Genomic DNA, 15,664 nt, shown 5'->3' with positions numbered 1-15,664 from the left:
TAAAAAATAAATTTCAAGGCTTTGCATTTCTTAAAAATTTTTTTAATTAAAGTATGATGATTTACAAAGTCATTCCTATTTGGGTTTTAGACATACTATGTCCCAGCACCAATTCTACCACCAGTATTCCTTTTACTCCTACCCCTTCTCCAGCTTGCTACCTTGACAAGCACATTTTGAAGTTTGTTAAAGTTCAGATCTCTTGTTTTTAGTGTTGTTGTCTCTGTGGTTTGGATAGTTGGCTGTACACCACCCATGTACTCGGGTCCCTTTGACTCCTGCTCCCCATTGCTTCCTGTCTATCTCTTCTTTTCCTCTCAATTTCTTTTCTTCTCTGTCCTCCTGACCACACTCTGGGGCCAAGGGTGATCCAGGCACCCCCTTTTCAAACACTGCATTCCCTTCCCCGGACCTCCCATTTCTGCCAAGAGAAGAGGTCTGAGGTGGCAAGCCCTCCGAAATCAGACTGAGTCGAGTTGCCCTTAAACTCTCCAGGAGTTACTAACAACAGACACACTTCAAGATCGCCATCAAATTGCAGACAGAACTGACTGCAGAGTTAGAGGACTGGGAGAGGTGCCTGGGAGGAAGGCCTCGGTCTGGAGGCAACTCCAGCGGAGTGGGGCAACTAGGCGGAGAGACCGCGGCAGAGAGACCTTGCACTCTTTCCGGAGTCCGGGGGGTCCTTGGTGCGGGGGTGGTCCCTAACCTCTGACAGGCCCCCTTTCTGGGACACTACACCTGGAGGGGAGGAGAGAGGGGGCATGTTGCGGACGTATTTCCTTAATGGGTCCTGGGTGACTTGGACACACTGGGAGTGGTTGGACCCGAAGGTGGGCGAGGGAGCGCAGGCCGGTCTTCGGAAAGGCGGCCGGCGGCACTCGGGTGTGGGGAGCAGTCGAGTTCACCGTGGGGCGCCTAGAAGAGGCGCGGGGAGCCGCGCGGGGCGGCTCCCACTCGGGGCAGGCCGGCGGCTCCCGAGGCGGCCGGCGCGCTCCCCGCGGCCCGGGCCGCGGCCCTCCCGCCCCGGCGGAGCCGCGCGGTGGATTGTGGGCTGGGGGCTGCGGCGGCCTCGCGGCGGCCTCCGGCGCTGTCTCCCCGGACCTAGCCGGGCCGAGCCGGGCCGGCGGGGTGTGGGGGAAGCAGTGGAGCAGGGGGCAGTAGCGCTAGGGCCAGCGGTCGCGGCGCGGCGGCGGCGGCGGCGGCGACTCCTCTGGAGGCCGGGGATGTGGGAGAGGCGGTGGCAGCAGCGGCGGAGGCGGCGCTGCGGACCTGGGGGAAACTGCTGGCTGACAGGACACCCGGGAGAGACGTGAGGGAGCCGCCGCTGCCGTCCCTCCGGCCCCGAGCGGAGCCGCGCTCGAGAAGGCGGCCGAGAGCTCCCGGGGCCGAGCGGCCGGCGGGCGCGGGGCGGGGGCGGGCGCCGGGCTCGGGCCCGGCCGGGCGCGGAGCGGCGCGGCCGCGGAGCAGCTGCCTGGGCGCGACGTGGAGGGCTGGCGGCGGCGGCGGCGGCGGCGGCGATGCACTAGGCCTCGCTCGGGGCGGCTGCCCGGGACCCGCAGGTAGGTGTATGCCGGCCCCGCTCGCTTCCCCGCGCCCCGCGCCCCCCCTCCCCCGGACCCGGAGTGGAGGGCGGCGACGAGACCCCACCCCCCCGTGTCTCCTCCCCGGCCCCCGGCGGACGGAGTTTCGGTCACTTCGGTCGGTCGCTTCCCTTCCCGGCGCGGCCGCCCCCTCGCCGAGCCCGTCCGGTCTCTCCCTCCCGGGCGCTCGGCGGCCGCCGGCTCCCCGCGGCCGCCCTCGCCCCTCTCGCCCCCTCTCCGGCTCGCGGCTCCGGGGCCGGGGAACTTCCGCCCTTGTCCTCAGCCGCCGTCCTCCCAAAGTTTCCCTTTCTTTTTCCTGCGGGGCCCCTTGCCCTCTTTTGAACTGGAGTCGTGTGAGTGTGAAAACCAACACCCCCCCCCCCAAACAACAACAACAACAACAACAACAAACCAGTTTTCTTCTTAAGAAAGCTTAACGCCGAACAAAATTTTTTTTGCCCCCCCCCGCCCCCCACTTTGCAGTTTGACAGTTGAGCTGGCACTCATTTGTTTAGGCATTCATTTTCTTCAGTTTTGTTTCTTTCTGTCTCTGCATTGATACAAAGGTAGGCCTGCCTTCCCCTCGCCGCGTTTGCAAGGGAACTTTTGCCTGCCCAGGATAATAAGCAGCTCCTTGGTCTGTCCATGTGCCGGATGATATTTTTAGAATTTTGGCTAACCCGGGTTGCAAAATTAGAAGGAAAAAAAGAAAAGCAAAGAAAAGAAAGAAAGGAAAGACCGTTTAATCGGTTTTACTTTCTGTTCTTCATGAAGGTCCTTCTGACTTTCGTCGAATTAAGTTGTGTGTGAATGTTTTTATTTTGAATGGACCCGATATCTGATTTGTCAAACCTCTGGGAGGGCTTAATAGTAAATGCTTACCAGGAAGTCCTATTATTACAGTATATGGAGACATGTGTTGTAATCACTTCCACTACAGGTTTGGATGGACGTGCAGGTTGATTTTTTTACAAATAGAAGGGACAGTTCTAGTTGGAAAAGCAAATACCTTTGAAAGCTGTAACAGTTCGAAAGCACTGATGATGAGGCAGGCGGAAAGACAGGATTTCATTGGCTGTATTTGTATTGCAGTCAGAGCCTTATTTCCTAGAAATAGGTATTGCTTTTTGGATGGTTCATAGTGATCGTCATTGCTCAAAATAGATTTTGATTAAAAGTGATCTTTATATACAGATTTTAAATGGTTGATAGTGTCTTGGTGGGGGGGTTTAGATGTTTGCTGTTTCATTTGGCTCTTTTAAAATTACACTATGGCAACTTTAGCTTTATTTACTACCAGAGAGAGACATTGTAGTCCAGGGATACTTTTAAAATAATGACTTTCTTTATGAAGAGTGTAACAAAACCATAAAGACTGTGCGTATTTTGTTATTGTTGTTATTTTATGTATCTTAACCTTATAGAGGTATTATCACACTAGCATTTTGGTTTCTGACCTACTTTTTATTGATTTCAAAATATACTAAGAAACTTTTAAAGTGTTCTAGAAAAATTAAAATGTAATCCAAGTAATCATTTTTAAGTCAGAATTAAAATCAAATCTTATATAACCTATGGAATGGCTAACTTTGAAGAAACTGCAACTGTGGCATTTATAGTTATTACTTACCCTAATTTAAGATCCCTGAAGCAAGATTACACATTTTTTCTCTCTTCAGTGTTTCTGAGGATTAGGATTCCAGGTAACTTTTCTGGGGCATGGTGGGGCGAGGCGGTGCTTCTGACTTGAAGAAGTTAAGTTGGCTGGAGGTACAATTTTGTTTTGCTTTGTTTTAAAAACTTGACTGGAGCTGAAGGGTCTGCTGTCAGGGTAAAGTACTAACAAAACTGTTGGCAAGAGACTTGAGAGGTCATTACATTGACTTCCCTTGTGGCTACTCCAGTTGTCTATAAGGTAGGGCAGTAAATAGTAACCGTTCTTGCCCTTTGCCAGCCATCCTAGGAAATAAGCAGTGTATGGCTTTGGTTAGTGCTCTTGGCTGACTTACTAAATGTTAGGGCAGGGAGAAAGAACATTCTTTTCCTTGTTTTCTTCCAGATTCACAAATAATCAAATAAATATCAGTTTGATAGAAAAAAACAAATCAAAATTTAATAACATATACATGGGAAGAATCTGACAAAAGGGGGTTTACTCCTGGCTCTATACTCAAGAATTACCCGGGCAGTGCTCAGGGGACCTTATGGGATGCTGGGGATCGAACCCGGGTCAGCCGCGTGCAACAGCCTACTTGCTGTGCTATTGCTCCAGCTCCCTGGGGGGATATCATAAGTAGTGCTCAACCCAGTTATGCTGCTTTTCTAACTCGTGCCCTGAGGTCTACCCTGACAAGGTTGCATGGCTTAAGAAACACAAAGTGGCCATTTAAAGCAAGAAACTTGGAATCAGAAGTTAGAACTGGTTAGACTCTTAAGTAGGTGTGTAGATTTGTATATATATATATATATATATGTTTTTGTATATTTTGCATAGTTCTGGGGATCAAATGCAAGTCAAGTGTTCTATCCCTGAGTTATGTCCCCAGCACTCTGTGTGTATTTGACATTTTACTAGCAGAGTAAGGAAAAAATTGTATATTTCTTCAACTGTGAGATGGGAATAAAGGATATTAATGTATATTCATATAAATTAAGTCTTGTTATAGAATTCTCTAGAAATGCTTTAGCCTAAATGAGGATGTTTTCGTATATATAGAGAGAGTTATCTTCTTATATAATTGCTGTTTTATGTTTAAAAATATAAATTTTAATATAGAATTAATTTAAATATTATATTTACCAGAACTCATTTGATGTCTCCTTTTTCAGTTATCCAAAAACCCTAATATCTAAATCAGTGCTTCAGAAATGGTGACTTTGTACTCAGGGAAATTTGGCAGTATCTGAAAACACTTAGATTTGGGTGCTGTTGGCATAAAGCCAGGGATATTGCAAAACATATTTCAGTGAACAGAATTATTCCACTCCAAAAGCCACATGGTTCCCGCCTTCAGCACTCCACCTCACTCCCCACTACTGCAAGACACCAGTAGCACTATGTCTTTAGGCCCTTGCATTGAATTGCAGGCCTGGTTGGCCAGGAATGGGAGGGGCCCAGGCCTCTTGAGCACCACTTGGGAAACTACCCCCATTAAAAAAAATTTTTTTTTTTAAAGAGTATGTATTGAAAATACATACTTAAAAAAATGTATATGTATATGTATATATATTGGGGAATAGTTTTCTACGGTCACAGTGCTATGTAAAATTCTTTGATCTAGGGCAGGAGCATATGCTTTGCATTTGGGAGGCCCAAGTTCTATTACCTATGCTTCATGGTCCCCTGAGCACTGCAGGGAGTGACAACTGAGTACTGAAATTGACGTAGCCCTTGGCATGGCAGAGTGTGACCATAGATAACGATAAAATAAAAATAAATTTCTTTGATTAAAACTGCCCGTAAAAATTAAGTCAGAAGAACACCAGAACTATTGGTCGAAGACATAGTACAGGAATTAAGCACTTGCATTGTGTGCAGTGGACTTTGGTTTGATGCACGCACCACTCTGTCTCTGAACAGCATCAGGAATAATCCTTGAGCACAGAGCCAAGAGTAGGCCCTGGCACTGCTAGGCCTGGTCCAGAAACAAAAAAATTAGAAGTATCATTTACTTTTAATGTAAGATAGACGTAATAATGTTTTGTTGTTTTTAGTGTGTATAGGGGCTGCTTCTGGTGCCATGCTTGGGATTCACTCTAGGGATCAGACGTGGGCCTCCTGCATGTAACGTACGCATTTTAGTCCACTGAGGTATCTCCATGGACCCAGCATAATACTTTTCAGTTATGACTTAATAATACAATTTCAAAAATAATTGTTACTGTGTTAGTGATTGATGAGGAAGCTAAGGTAGAAGAGGAGAGAGTACTGGGTGCTTGAAATGGATAGGGGGCATTAAGTTTAGGGTTTACTCCCCCCCACTGCAAACAGGGGGCCTTCTCAAGTGGTATTCCATGAAGTGCGGTGTCACTTTCTGTGCTTCACAGATAACTGGGCTGCTCAGCTCAACTAGAGGCCCTGAGCAGCATTGAGGATATAATGGCACCAGGCTCTGTGGTACAGGGGCCACACCTGTCGTTGCTGGGGCTGCTTATGCTCAAGGGAAATGATGCTCGGTGCCATGTGGTCCCAGACATCAGTCCTAATGCCTATTCTATCTCCCATACCTTCTTCTGTTGAGAGCAATATAGTATAGAGACATAAGCCGTTTAAAATCAGAATAGCTGAATTCAATTCCCATCTTCACAATTAGCTAGAAAAATGATCTGAAACCAAGTTTTTTTGAAATCTTTCTTGATCCACATAATGGAGATCATTGGTTCATTTCGTGATAATATTTTTAAAATTAAAAAATTACTAGTTATTATGAAGATCAATAAGATAATCTGAATTAAAGCTAGCAATTATAAATGTCTTGATGCTTAATCAAATATTAATGGTGGATTAATTATTTTTCCGTTTTCATTGCTTTTCTCTTCCCTGACATCCTTCCCTCTTTTGTTAATAACATTTTCTCTGCACTCTTAGTCTTAAGACTTCAGAAAGCCTGCAGAGCTGATGGTGGGAGTGAGGCAATCCATGCCCAGGTGCCAAGTGATCTCTTTTTCCCTACTGAGGGGGCATCGGGTAGGGGAGTAAGAGTGAGAGCAACTTTTCTAGATCAGCTTGTTCATTTCCTCATGGTTGCCTAAGAGAAGATTTGATTCACTTGAAGTGGAAGATGGCCTAAGGTGCCTCAGTCCTTGGGTTTCATTTTTCTTTCTGCTCCTGTCTCTTTACCCCAGGGATGGGGATCCTTTTTTTATGCCAGAGCCATTTGGATACTTAAAAGATTATTTGTGGGCCATACAGGATAGCAAAAAGGCTGCACTCAGCCAATTAGAAGCATACATCTGTCCCATCAGGGCCAGACCCAGGATCTCATAGGGCTTATCTGGCCACCCCTACTCTATCCCATTTTACTCTATTACAATTAACCTTCCCCTCTCCTCTGAATCTCTATTTCCCACCACTTTTTTTTTTTTTTTGGTTTGGTTTTGGTTTTTGGCCACACTCAGTGGTGCTCTGTCATTACTCCTGGCTCTGCGACATCTGGAGGTGATTAGGGTTTACTCCTGGCTTAGCACTCAGGAATCACTCGAATCCCATATTGGGATGCTGGGGATTGAACCTGGGTCAGCCACATGCGAGGCAAGTGCTGTGCTTTGTCAGGCTCTCTATCACTTTTTAAAATTTCCTTTTCATCTCACACTTCAGTTTGTTTCTTGCTGTTTGCTACAAATATGCTTAACTTTTCTATAACCTAAAAAATTCTTGCTCAATGTCTCTTCTTTCACCATCAAAGAGATTTTGATCTTGTTGCTTTATTTCTCATCAACTTACTTAATCTTTTGTGATGTAATTAATGCCTCAACCACTGTCCTGAAAACTGCTATAATCACATATCTTTTTTGAGGCTCTTTGATCTTCCTTAGAATATGTTGACTACATACTTTTTCTTTCTTCTGGGCACTTCTCCCTTGGCTTCTATAGGAATGATTATACTTATGATTGCTTCTTTTCTTAAATGTGTTTGTTTTACACTTGTTCCGAACTCTCATTTTATTTTCACTTTCTCCCATTATATAATTATTTTTTCTACTTCTCCATTTCTTGAATGCAATTGAGCTAGGAATAGTGATGGAAAGTATGGGGAGGGAGCATTCTGTTCACTATAAGAAGCAAATTTTTTTGTTCTTTTTTTTTTTTTTTTTGGTTTTTGGGTCACACCTGGCGATGCACAGGGGTTACTCCTGGCTCTGCACTCAGGAATTACCCCTGGCAGTGCTCAGGGGACCATATGGGATGCTGGGATTTGAACCCGGGTCGGCCGCGTGCAAGGCAAACGCCCTACCCGCTATGCTATCACTCCAGCCCCTTTTTTGTTATTTCTAAAGACAATTTTTATTACCAGAATTGCTTCTTTTCTAGACCACTGTTTTCATCATCATTTTGTGATATTCTTTTCTTTGTTTTAGTGATTCTTAATTCAGTTAGTGATTCTCTAAATCAGTTCTTCTTAACTCAGATGATTTTCACCCACTCCGTTCTTTTCCCTTATTCTGGGACTTTTCGCTCTGTAGACACTTTTGGTTCTTATAGCTGAGTTAGAGAGATGCTGTTGGCATCTAAATGGGTGTATGGAGTCTAGGGATGTGGCTAAAGATTCTCAGTATACAGGAGAATCCCCCAAAAGAAGGAATTAAGTTCAGAATGTAACTAGTGCCACAGTTGAGAAACTTTTTTGACTATTTTAGCATTTTTAAAAATTCTGTATGTAGGGTGTCCTTCAGAGTTATTAGTACATTCTCTAATTTTGTCACCTGTAGAATTTTCAGATATTTATGTCCATGTTTTTTGCTTAGAAATTAGATTTACATTGAAAAGCAAAAAATTGCTATATTATAATTTATATAGATTGTAAATAAATGTTTGTCCACTGTAATGGTAATTTTATGTATTATGTGCGTTTTAAATGTTGAGAAGGGTCTGTAGGTATTACCAGATTGCCAAGGAATTTATAGAATAAAAGGCTAAACTAAAAGGCAACATTTGTACAAGTCTCTTAGTGGAAGAGGCTAAGAGCTTTGTTTTATTGTTTTGTTTTGGGGGCCATGTCCAGTGGTGTGTAGAAGTGTAGGTTTGTGTTTTGCCTACCATTTTTTGTTTCTGGTTTTCGGGTCATACCTGGCTTAGCTCAGGGCTTACTCTGGCTCTATGCTCAGTGATCACTGGATTAAACTGGTAGGCCATATCCAAGGCAGGCATCCTACCTGCTGTATTATGGCTCTGGCCCCTTGCTTAGTGTTTTGATTGTTTTGTTTATGTAATGTAACAAAGTGCCTTGATGGTCTATTTTTATTTTTAGTGATATCTCAGTAATAATCTTGATAATATATAACATTAATGAGTACTAACTTTGAGGCAAGCATTGTTTTCATTGTTTTAATGTGTTTTATATATATATATATATCTCACATACTTTATTTTTTACATGGGTGTGTGTGTGTGTGTGTGTGTGTGTGTGTGTGTGTGTGTGTGTGTGTGTGTGTGTGTGTGTGTGTCTGGTACCAGGGATTGAACTGAGGGTCACAATTTTATTGCTGAATCACTGAATCACATCCCTCAGCCCTCAGCCCTGGCCTACCATTTTTCCCCTCTGAGAGTCACACAGGAGGAGACTTGACTACAGGAATTAGGGTGGGAAGGGCTCAGGGCTATTCTTTTATACAAATGTTTATCATCTGAAATCTCTATTTCCATTTTTACAGGTGAGGTAAGACACAGAGGTTAAGAAAATTTGCTCTTATATGCTAGGGAATGAATCAGAGATGTGAACACAGGCCATGAGATTTCAGAAACACATGAGTCTAATCTATTTTATTACATAGTTACTGAATTTTTTAATCTGCTGTATTTTGGGTGCAGCTTTGTTACTGTACTTTGGAAGACAAAAATATTAAGATATTTCAGTTTGTGAAGAATGCTTTGTAAGCAAAGTAACTTAGTTAGGAAGCTGTATTATTTGTGACTCTTACAATTAATAGGAAATATCCAAATTTTGTAATTATACTTTGAGGAATATTGAAAACTGTGTTTTTGCAAGAAAGTTTATAACATGCATAATACTTATAGGTAAATTACAGATTTGTGCTGTGTTTTGATTTTTCTTTTCTCATTTTCAGTTGAGTGGTGATTTTATGCAATGGCTTCAAGCCACAGTTCTTCACCAGTGCCTCAAGGAAGCGGTAGTGATGTTTTCTTTAAAAAAGAGGTAGATTCAACAAAACACATCCGACCTGTACAGTCACTGCCAGATGTGTGTCCCAAGGAACCCACAGGTAATACATCTTTCTTGATATTTTTATAGAAGATTTGTATTTTTGTATTCTCTTTGAGCACAGATTTCATATACTTATCTTAAAAAGTGAAATTTTATGATGCTGATATTCAAGAGGTATAAATAATTTGGGACTGTATTGTATGGGAAATTAGAACATGGTTCTTTTCATGCATTTCTGTAAAAGAATCTACTTAAGAAAACAAAAAAGTTTTGAAAATGAAGCTACAGATTAAAACTGTTTTAGGTAAATACAGTACAGTCCTCAGTATTTCCTGGTTCCATATTTAAAAAATTTCCTGCTCCCTAAAGCTTATTTGTAACCCCTCAAATCAATTCCTGGCTCACTTTTGTTGTCGTTTTAGAGGAATTAAAGAGGAGTGGAAACTTTGAATCCTCTGATGCATAGATTCTTAAATGAACTTTTATATTTCAACTTTCGTGTTTTATGTGAGCCAGTGTCTTTTCTGTGATCTGTTTAGTACCACATTTTTTTCCTTGGGTTTTAACTTTAATTTTTAATTTTTTTTTTTTTTGGGTCATGCCTGGCGATGCACAGGGGTTACTCCTGGCTTTGCACTCAGGAATTACCCCTGGTGGTGCTCAGGGGACCATATGGGATGCTGGGATTTGAACCCGGTTGGCCGCGTGTAAGGGAAATGCCCTGCCCGCTGTGCTATTGCTCCAGCCCCAACTTTTATTTTTAACTTTTGTGCTTTTTGCCAATGCTGTTATTTTAAATGGCCCCAAATGAAGTGTTAAAAAAGTATTGTTCACATCTACACAAGGGAATACTATGCAGCTGTTAGAAAGATAAAGTCATGACCTTTTGCATATAAGTGGATCAACATGGAAAGTATCATGCTAAGTGAAATGAGTAAAAAGAAAGAGACAGACATAGAAAGATTGCACTCATCTGTGGAATATGAAGTAACAGAATGGGAGACTAGCACCCAAGAATAGTAGCGATAAGTACCAGGAGGTTTGCTTCATGTCTTGGAAGCCGGCCTCACATGCTGGGGGAAAAGGCAGCTCAGATAGAGAAGGGAACACCAGTTAAAGTGTGATTCGAGGACCCGCTGGGGATGGGAGATGTGCACTGAAAGTAGACTGTAGATCAAACACGATGTCCACTTAATACCTCTATTGCAAGCCACAATACACAAAAGGAGAGAGAGAAAAAAGGGAATGCCCTGCCACAGAGGTGGGGTGGGGTGGGGGGGATGGGATAAGGGGTGGGAGGGATATTGGGATCATCGGTGGTGGAGAATGGGCACTGGTGGAGGGATGGGTACTTGAGCATTGTATGACTGAAACACAAGCACGAAAAGTTTTAAGTCTGTAACTGTACCTCACGGTGGTTCACTAATAAAAAAAAAAAGTGTTGTTCAGTGTTTTGAGCACAAGGAGGCTGCAGTGTGCCTTATGAAAAAAATGTTTATTATATAGCTTCATTCATGTATGAATTATGGTGGTACTGGCCGTGAGTTCAATGTTAATGGTTAAACAGTTTATACTAAAAAAGTTGTTTTTAAGCAGAAACACACAAAAATCCAAGATTATTTATTTGCTGATAAAAATATTGTGACCAGATAGCTTGGACCTAACTAACCCTCTGTTTTCCCTTAGCGGAGTGAGTCAGTATTTGTTCCAAAAAGTCAAATACTTTTGGAACAAAACTACCATAAATAACAAGAGTTGGCTGATTATATATTTTTAAATTCCTCTATTGTTGATGCCACAGTAGTAGTTATGTGATTTAAATAAAAAAGATACAAAGACTATTAGAACCAGGAGAATCTGTCCTAATAGAACAACATGCCGGCCTATGACTAAACTAGATTGTTAAAGAAAACAAGATATACAATAAAGGTAGAAAAAAATAGAGAAATTAAAAAAAATAGAAAAGTTATACATTGAGGAAAAGAAGTAAATGAGTCTTTCTTTACCATGTATCCCACCTAGCTGCTATAACCAAAAATTGACTCTCTATTCCATTATCTTGTACATTTTTTCTTTCTTTGACAACAGTGTTAAAAACTGAGGATTATTTAATCAGGTGGCTTTTTATTAAAACATTTATGGCAGAAAAGAGTTTGATTGTATAAAGTAGGATCTAAGCATATTTTATTTTTCTAAGATATACTGTCAGACATACAGTTTACAGAATTCTCTTGTTTACTTTTTGCAGGTGATTCAAATAGTTTATGTGTTGCCCCATCTCTAGTTGCAGATCAACATAGATGGACTATATATCATTCCAAAGTAAATCTTCCAGCAGCATTAAATGATCCTAGATTAGCAAAAAGAGAATCTGATTTCTTCACAAAAACTTGGGGATTGGATTTTGTGGACACAGATGTCATACCTTCATGCTACCTCCCACAGATCAGCAAGGATCATTTTACAGCTTATCAACAGGAAATCTCTCAGGTAATATTTTTAAGTTGTAGTCAGGTTAAAAAAGAATTAGTTTGATTTATTGTAGGTTTTTCACAATAATTGTTATGAACTTATGGTATTCTTTTCTGTTGCTGTATATTCTGTTGCACTGGTTGTACTAAGTTCTTGATTTAGATACTTATAAATACATTCCTTTTCACTCACTTTCCAAAGTTACGCATTCCAAATAATGTTAAATTTCAACCTGAAGCCAAATGTATCTACCAAGAAAATGATGGTTTAATTAGATTTATAAAGCCCAGATGATTTATGTGCTTTAAGAAATGAGCAGAATGGATTTGTTTCTGTATCATGTACACAATTAATAGAGCAGCTAGCTCTAACAGATCTTTTTGTTTGTTTGTTTGTTTGTTTTGGTCACACCCTGCGATGCACAGGGGTTACTCCTGGCTCTGCACTCAGGAATTACTCTTGGCGGTGCTTGGGGAACCATATGGGATGCTGGAAATCGAACCCGTCATCTGCGTGCAAGGCAAACACCCTACCTGCTGTGCTATCACTTTAGCCCCCTCTAACAGAGATCTTAATATTTATAGACATACTGCTTTAAACACTTGTGAGAGATAGAACTAAGCAGTTGAGTTTGAGGTGACTTGTTACAAATTTTTTAGTATGTAACTTAATATAATTCTGTTCATCCTTTCAATTTTTTAATTAAAAATAATCATTTAAGTGTTACAGGGAGTGTTTATTTCTATTGTTACTAATTCTTATACTTTTTTCACTAGTAAGCATAATTTGCACTTAGCTGATTTTATTGTACTTTGTTCTTTTAATAATTTGTAAATAGATTAAATATTATATATTGGAATATATAATACCCGGGTTGGAGCAATAGCGTAGCAGGTAGGGCGTTTGCCTTGCACACAGGTGACCCGGGTTTGATTCCTCCGCCCCTCTAGGAGAGCCCGGCAAGCTACTGAGAGTATCTTGCCTGCACGGCAGAGCCTGGCAAGCTACCCGTGGCGTATTCGATATGCCAAAAACAGTAACAACAAGTCTCACAATGGAGACGTTACTGGTGCCTGCTCGAGCAAATTGATGAACAACGGGAGGACAGTGGACAGAGCTACAATATCTGCATCATTTTTTATACTATTTAATGTTTTATATAGAACCCACAGCTGTTATTTACCTTTATTAGGTAATACGCATATTAATGATCATTACTTAAGTCCTAATATGCCTTCTTTTTGATGGCTTTTTTATATAGAACCCACAGCTGTTATTTTTTGATGGCTTTTTTATTTTAATCTCATTCCTGATTGCCTGTGTAATCACCAGATGGCTAGGGAGAAAGACCCCTTGGCTCTTTCTCGCAGCCTGCATTCGGTGGTCTCGAGCTGATTCCCCACCCTGGATGGCCAATGCCATGGGTGGACGAAGGAGGAAACGAAGACTAAGCTGCTTGGTGATCAGTTGGCGCTTATTCCATTCTCCCCACGTGCCTGTTCCAGTCTCACTAACCCCCTCACACTGCCCCTCATTTCCGTCTCCTCCTTTCTCTTCTGCTTATCTCTCCACGCTCCTTCTTGCAGCCCTGGTCTCTCTGCCTGGTCTCCCTGGTCTCTCTCGTACTTTCCTCATTGTGGATAGCCACCACACCCCTTCTGTTAGTACAGTTAACATATGAAAGCCCTTCGGCCCAAGGGCAAAATACCACTTAGGGGTGTTTCTCCTCTTCTTAGTCCAATAATTTAATTAATATCTTAATTAACATCTTAATTCTACTTATAGCTGAGACCAAAGCAGACACTGGTTCCCTCCATTATAAAGCTTTTTTTAGGGAGTAAGGGGAAGAGTTGGGCCACACTCGGTGGGGTTTGGGGCTACTCTTGGCTCAGTGCTCAGAGATCACTCCCATCAGTGTTCATGGGACTGTGAAATACCAGGGATTGAACTCAGGGCTCACAAATGCAAAGCATATACTGTATCTCTTTTAGCTATCTCCCTGGCCCTGAAAACCTGTATTTCTAGCACACCATTAAATTACAATTTATAGCACACCATTAAAATTATAAAACACATAGAAAGTGAACAGTCAACAGGAATTAGATTTTAAAAAATTTCTTAATCCAAAGACAGAGAGTAAAAGGAGAATAAGAAATGTATGAGAAAAAATTGAAAATAAGATAAGTAAGATAATAGTGTTAAGCCTTGTCCTGCCAACAGTTACATGAAATATAGATGTTTCAGCTCTCAAATTAGAAGAGATTTTGAGACTGAGTGAAAAAAACAATACCAAAGTATGTACTTTTTTATTTTTTGAAGTAAAACATTTATTTGGAGGTTTTTGGATAGGGAAAGGGAAAGTTAGAGAAAGTTCACTAAAGAGAGAACCGGAGCTTCTTCAAGGGTGGAGAGAGCCACTATAAACATCCCAGCATTAGATGGAAAAGTACATGTCTCAGGAGGGGAGAGATGCAGGTGCCACATGTGCTCAGGCACCACATGTGCTCGGCCACATGGGCACAAACAGCACCTGCACTCAGGCAGCATATGTGCCTAAATTATATAATTTTTTAATAGGAAACTTACTTTAATCACAGTGACACAAAATATTTAAAGGTAAAACATTGGGAAAAGATAAAATAGGCACACAGACACAAAAACAAAAGTAAAAAAAAAGTGAGCACTATAATTGAGTGGTATTCCACGTAAGCAGGTGTGTATCAGTGACCCCGGGAACCAGGATGTTCATAAGCACCATAGTAAAGACTGACCTACAGTGTGCTTATATGCAAACACTATGGCTAAATCAATGCAGCCGTTGTTGAGCACTGTAGCTAAGTGTGTGGGCACTGCAACCTGATGTGTGAACTTTGGTGAGCATGACAGCTAATATGCAAATACCAATGTCAGGTTAATTATTATAACAATGATGGAAAGGGGAGGGGAAAGCAAAGTAAATTCATATACAAAAACTAGAACAAAATATGTACAAATATAGATGAGAATTATAAACCTCTGATAAAAGAAATCAAAGAAGATCTAAGTAGATTCCATATGTATAGGAAGACTCAATATTTTTAATACATCTCTTCTTCCCAAGTTGATCTATAGATTGAACTCAATTTCAGTTAAAATCCCATCAATTATGTTTTGAAATCAAGAAATTGATTCTAAAATTTATGTGGAAAGGAAAGAGTAAGCACAGTATTAAGAAAAATAGAGGATTGAAAGTACTTAAAGACATACTGCAAAGTGATGATAATAAAGATAGTGTAGTATTGATGAAATAACAGATATTAGATCGAAGGAACAAATTAGAAATAGATCCCCCAACCTCCACAAATACAGGCAACTGATTTTTCATAAAGGTGCAATGGCAGTTCAGTAATGAGAGAACAGTTTTTTTCATACGTGGTGCTGAAACACAGCTAGACAGTGTCCAAACAAAAGAGCATCTGATTCAGATTACCTGTATCTTTCATTTCTTTTTTTTTTCTTGAACTACATCCTGTGGCGCTGAGGGGTTACCCCTGACTCTGCAGTCAGGGATTACTTCTGGCAGTGCCAGGTGGACATATAGGATGCTGGGGATCAAACTCGGGTTGGCTGTGTGTAAGGCAACCTCTTCCTACCTGCTGTACCATCACTCCAGCCTATCTTTCAAAGAAATTATTGCAAATATATAAAGTACTGAATTGCAAAACTTTTAGATGATAAATAGAAGAC

General features: G+C 41.5%; 1 protein-coding gene across 4 annotated transcripts in view; it reads left to right on the top strand.

The window, feature by feature from the left end:
- The first annotated feature begins 1,421 nt into the window (after positions 1-1,421).
- The window catches only part of VPS54 (VPS54 subunit of GARP complex), a 77,371-nt gene continuing 63,128 nt past the window's right edge, over positions 1,422-15,664 (top strand). For 2 of the 4 annotated variants that reach the window (XR_008627204.1, XM_055120016.1), the window contains exons 1-3: positions 1,422-1,562; positions 9,369-9,524; positions 11,715-11,956. Coding sequence is in view for 3 of the 4 variants with exons in the window: in XM_055120016.1 (XP_054975991.1) it covers positions 9,389-9,524; positions 11,715-11,956 (378 nt within the window). In the remaining variant the exon portion in view is untranslated. Of the gene's footprint in view, positions 1,563-9,368; positions 9,525-11,714; positions 11,957-15,664 lie in introns of those variants that run through there. The other 2 variants (XM_055120018.1, XM_055120019.1) reach the window with 2 other exon arrangements.

This window comes from Sorex araneus, chromosome X (genome assembly GCF_027595985.1).
Source record: "Sorex araneus isolate mSorAra2 chromosome X, mSorAra2.pri, whole genome shotgun sequence".
Taxonomy (NCBI): Eukaryota; Metazoa; Chordata; class Mammalia; order Eulipotyphla; family Soricidae; genus Sorex; species Sorex araneus.
Note: the sequence above shows the minus strand (reverse complement) of the source record. Positions and strands in the feature narration are given on the sequence as shown.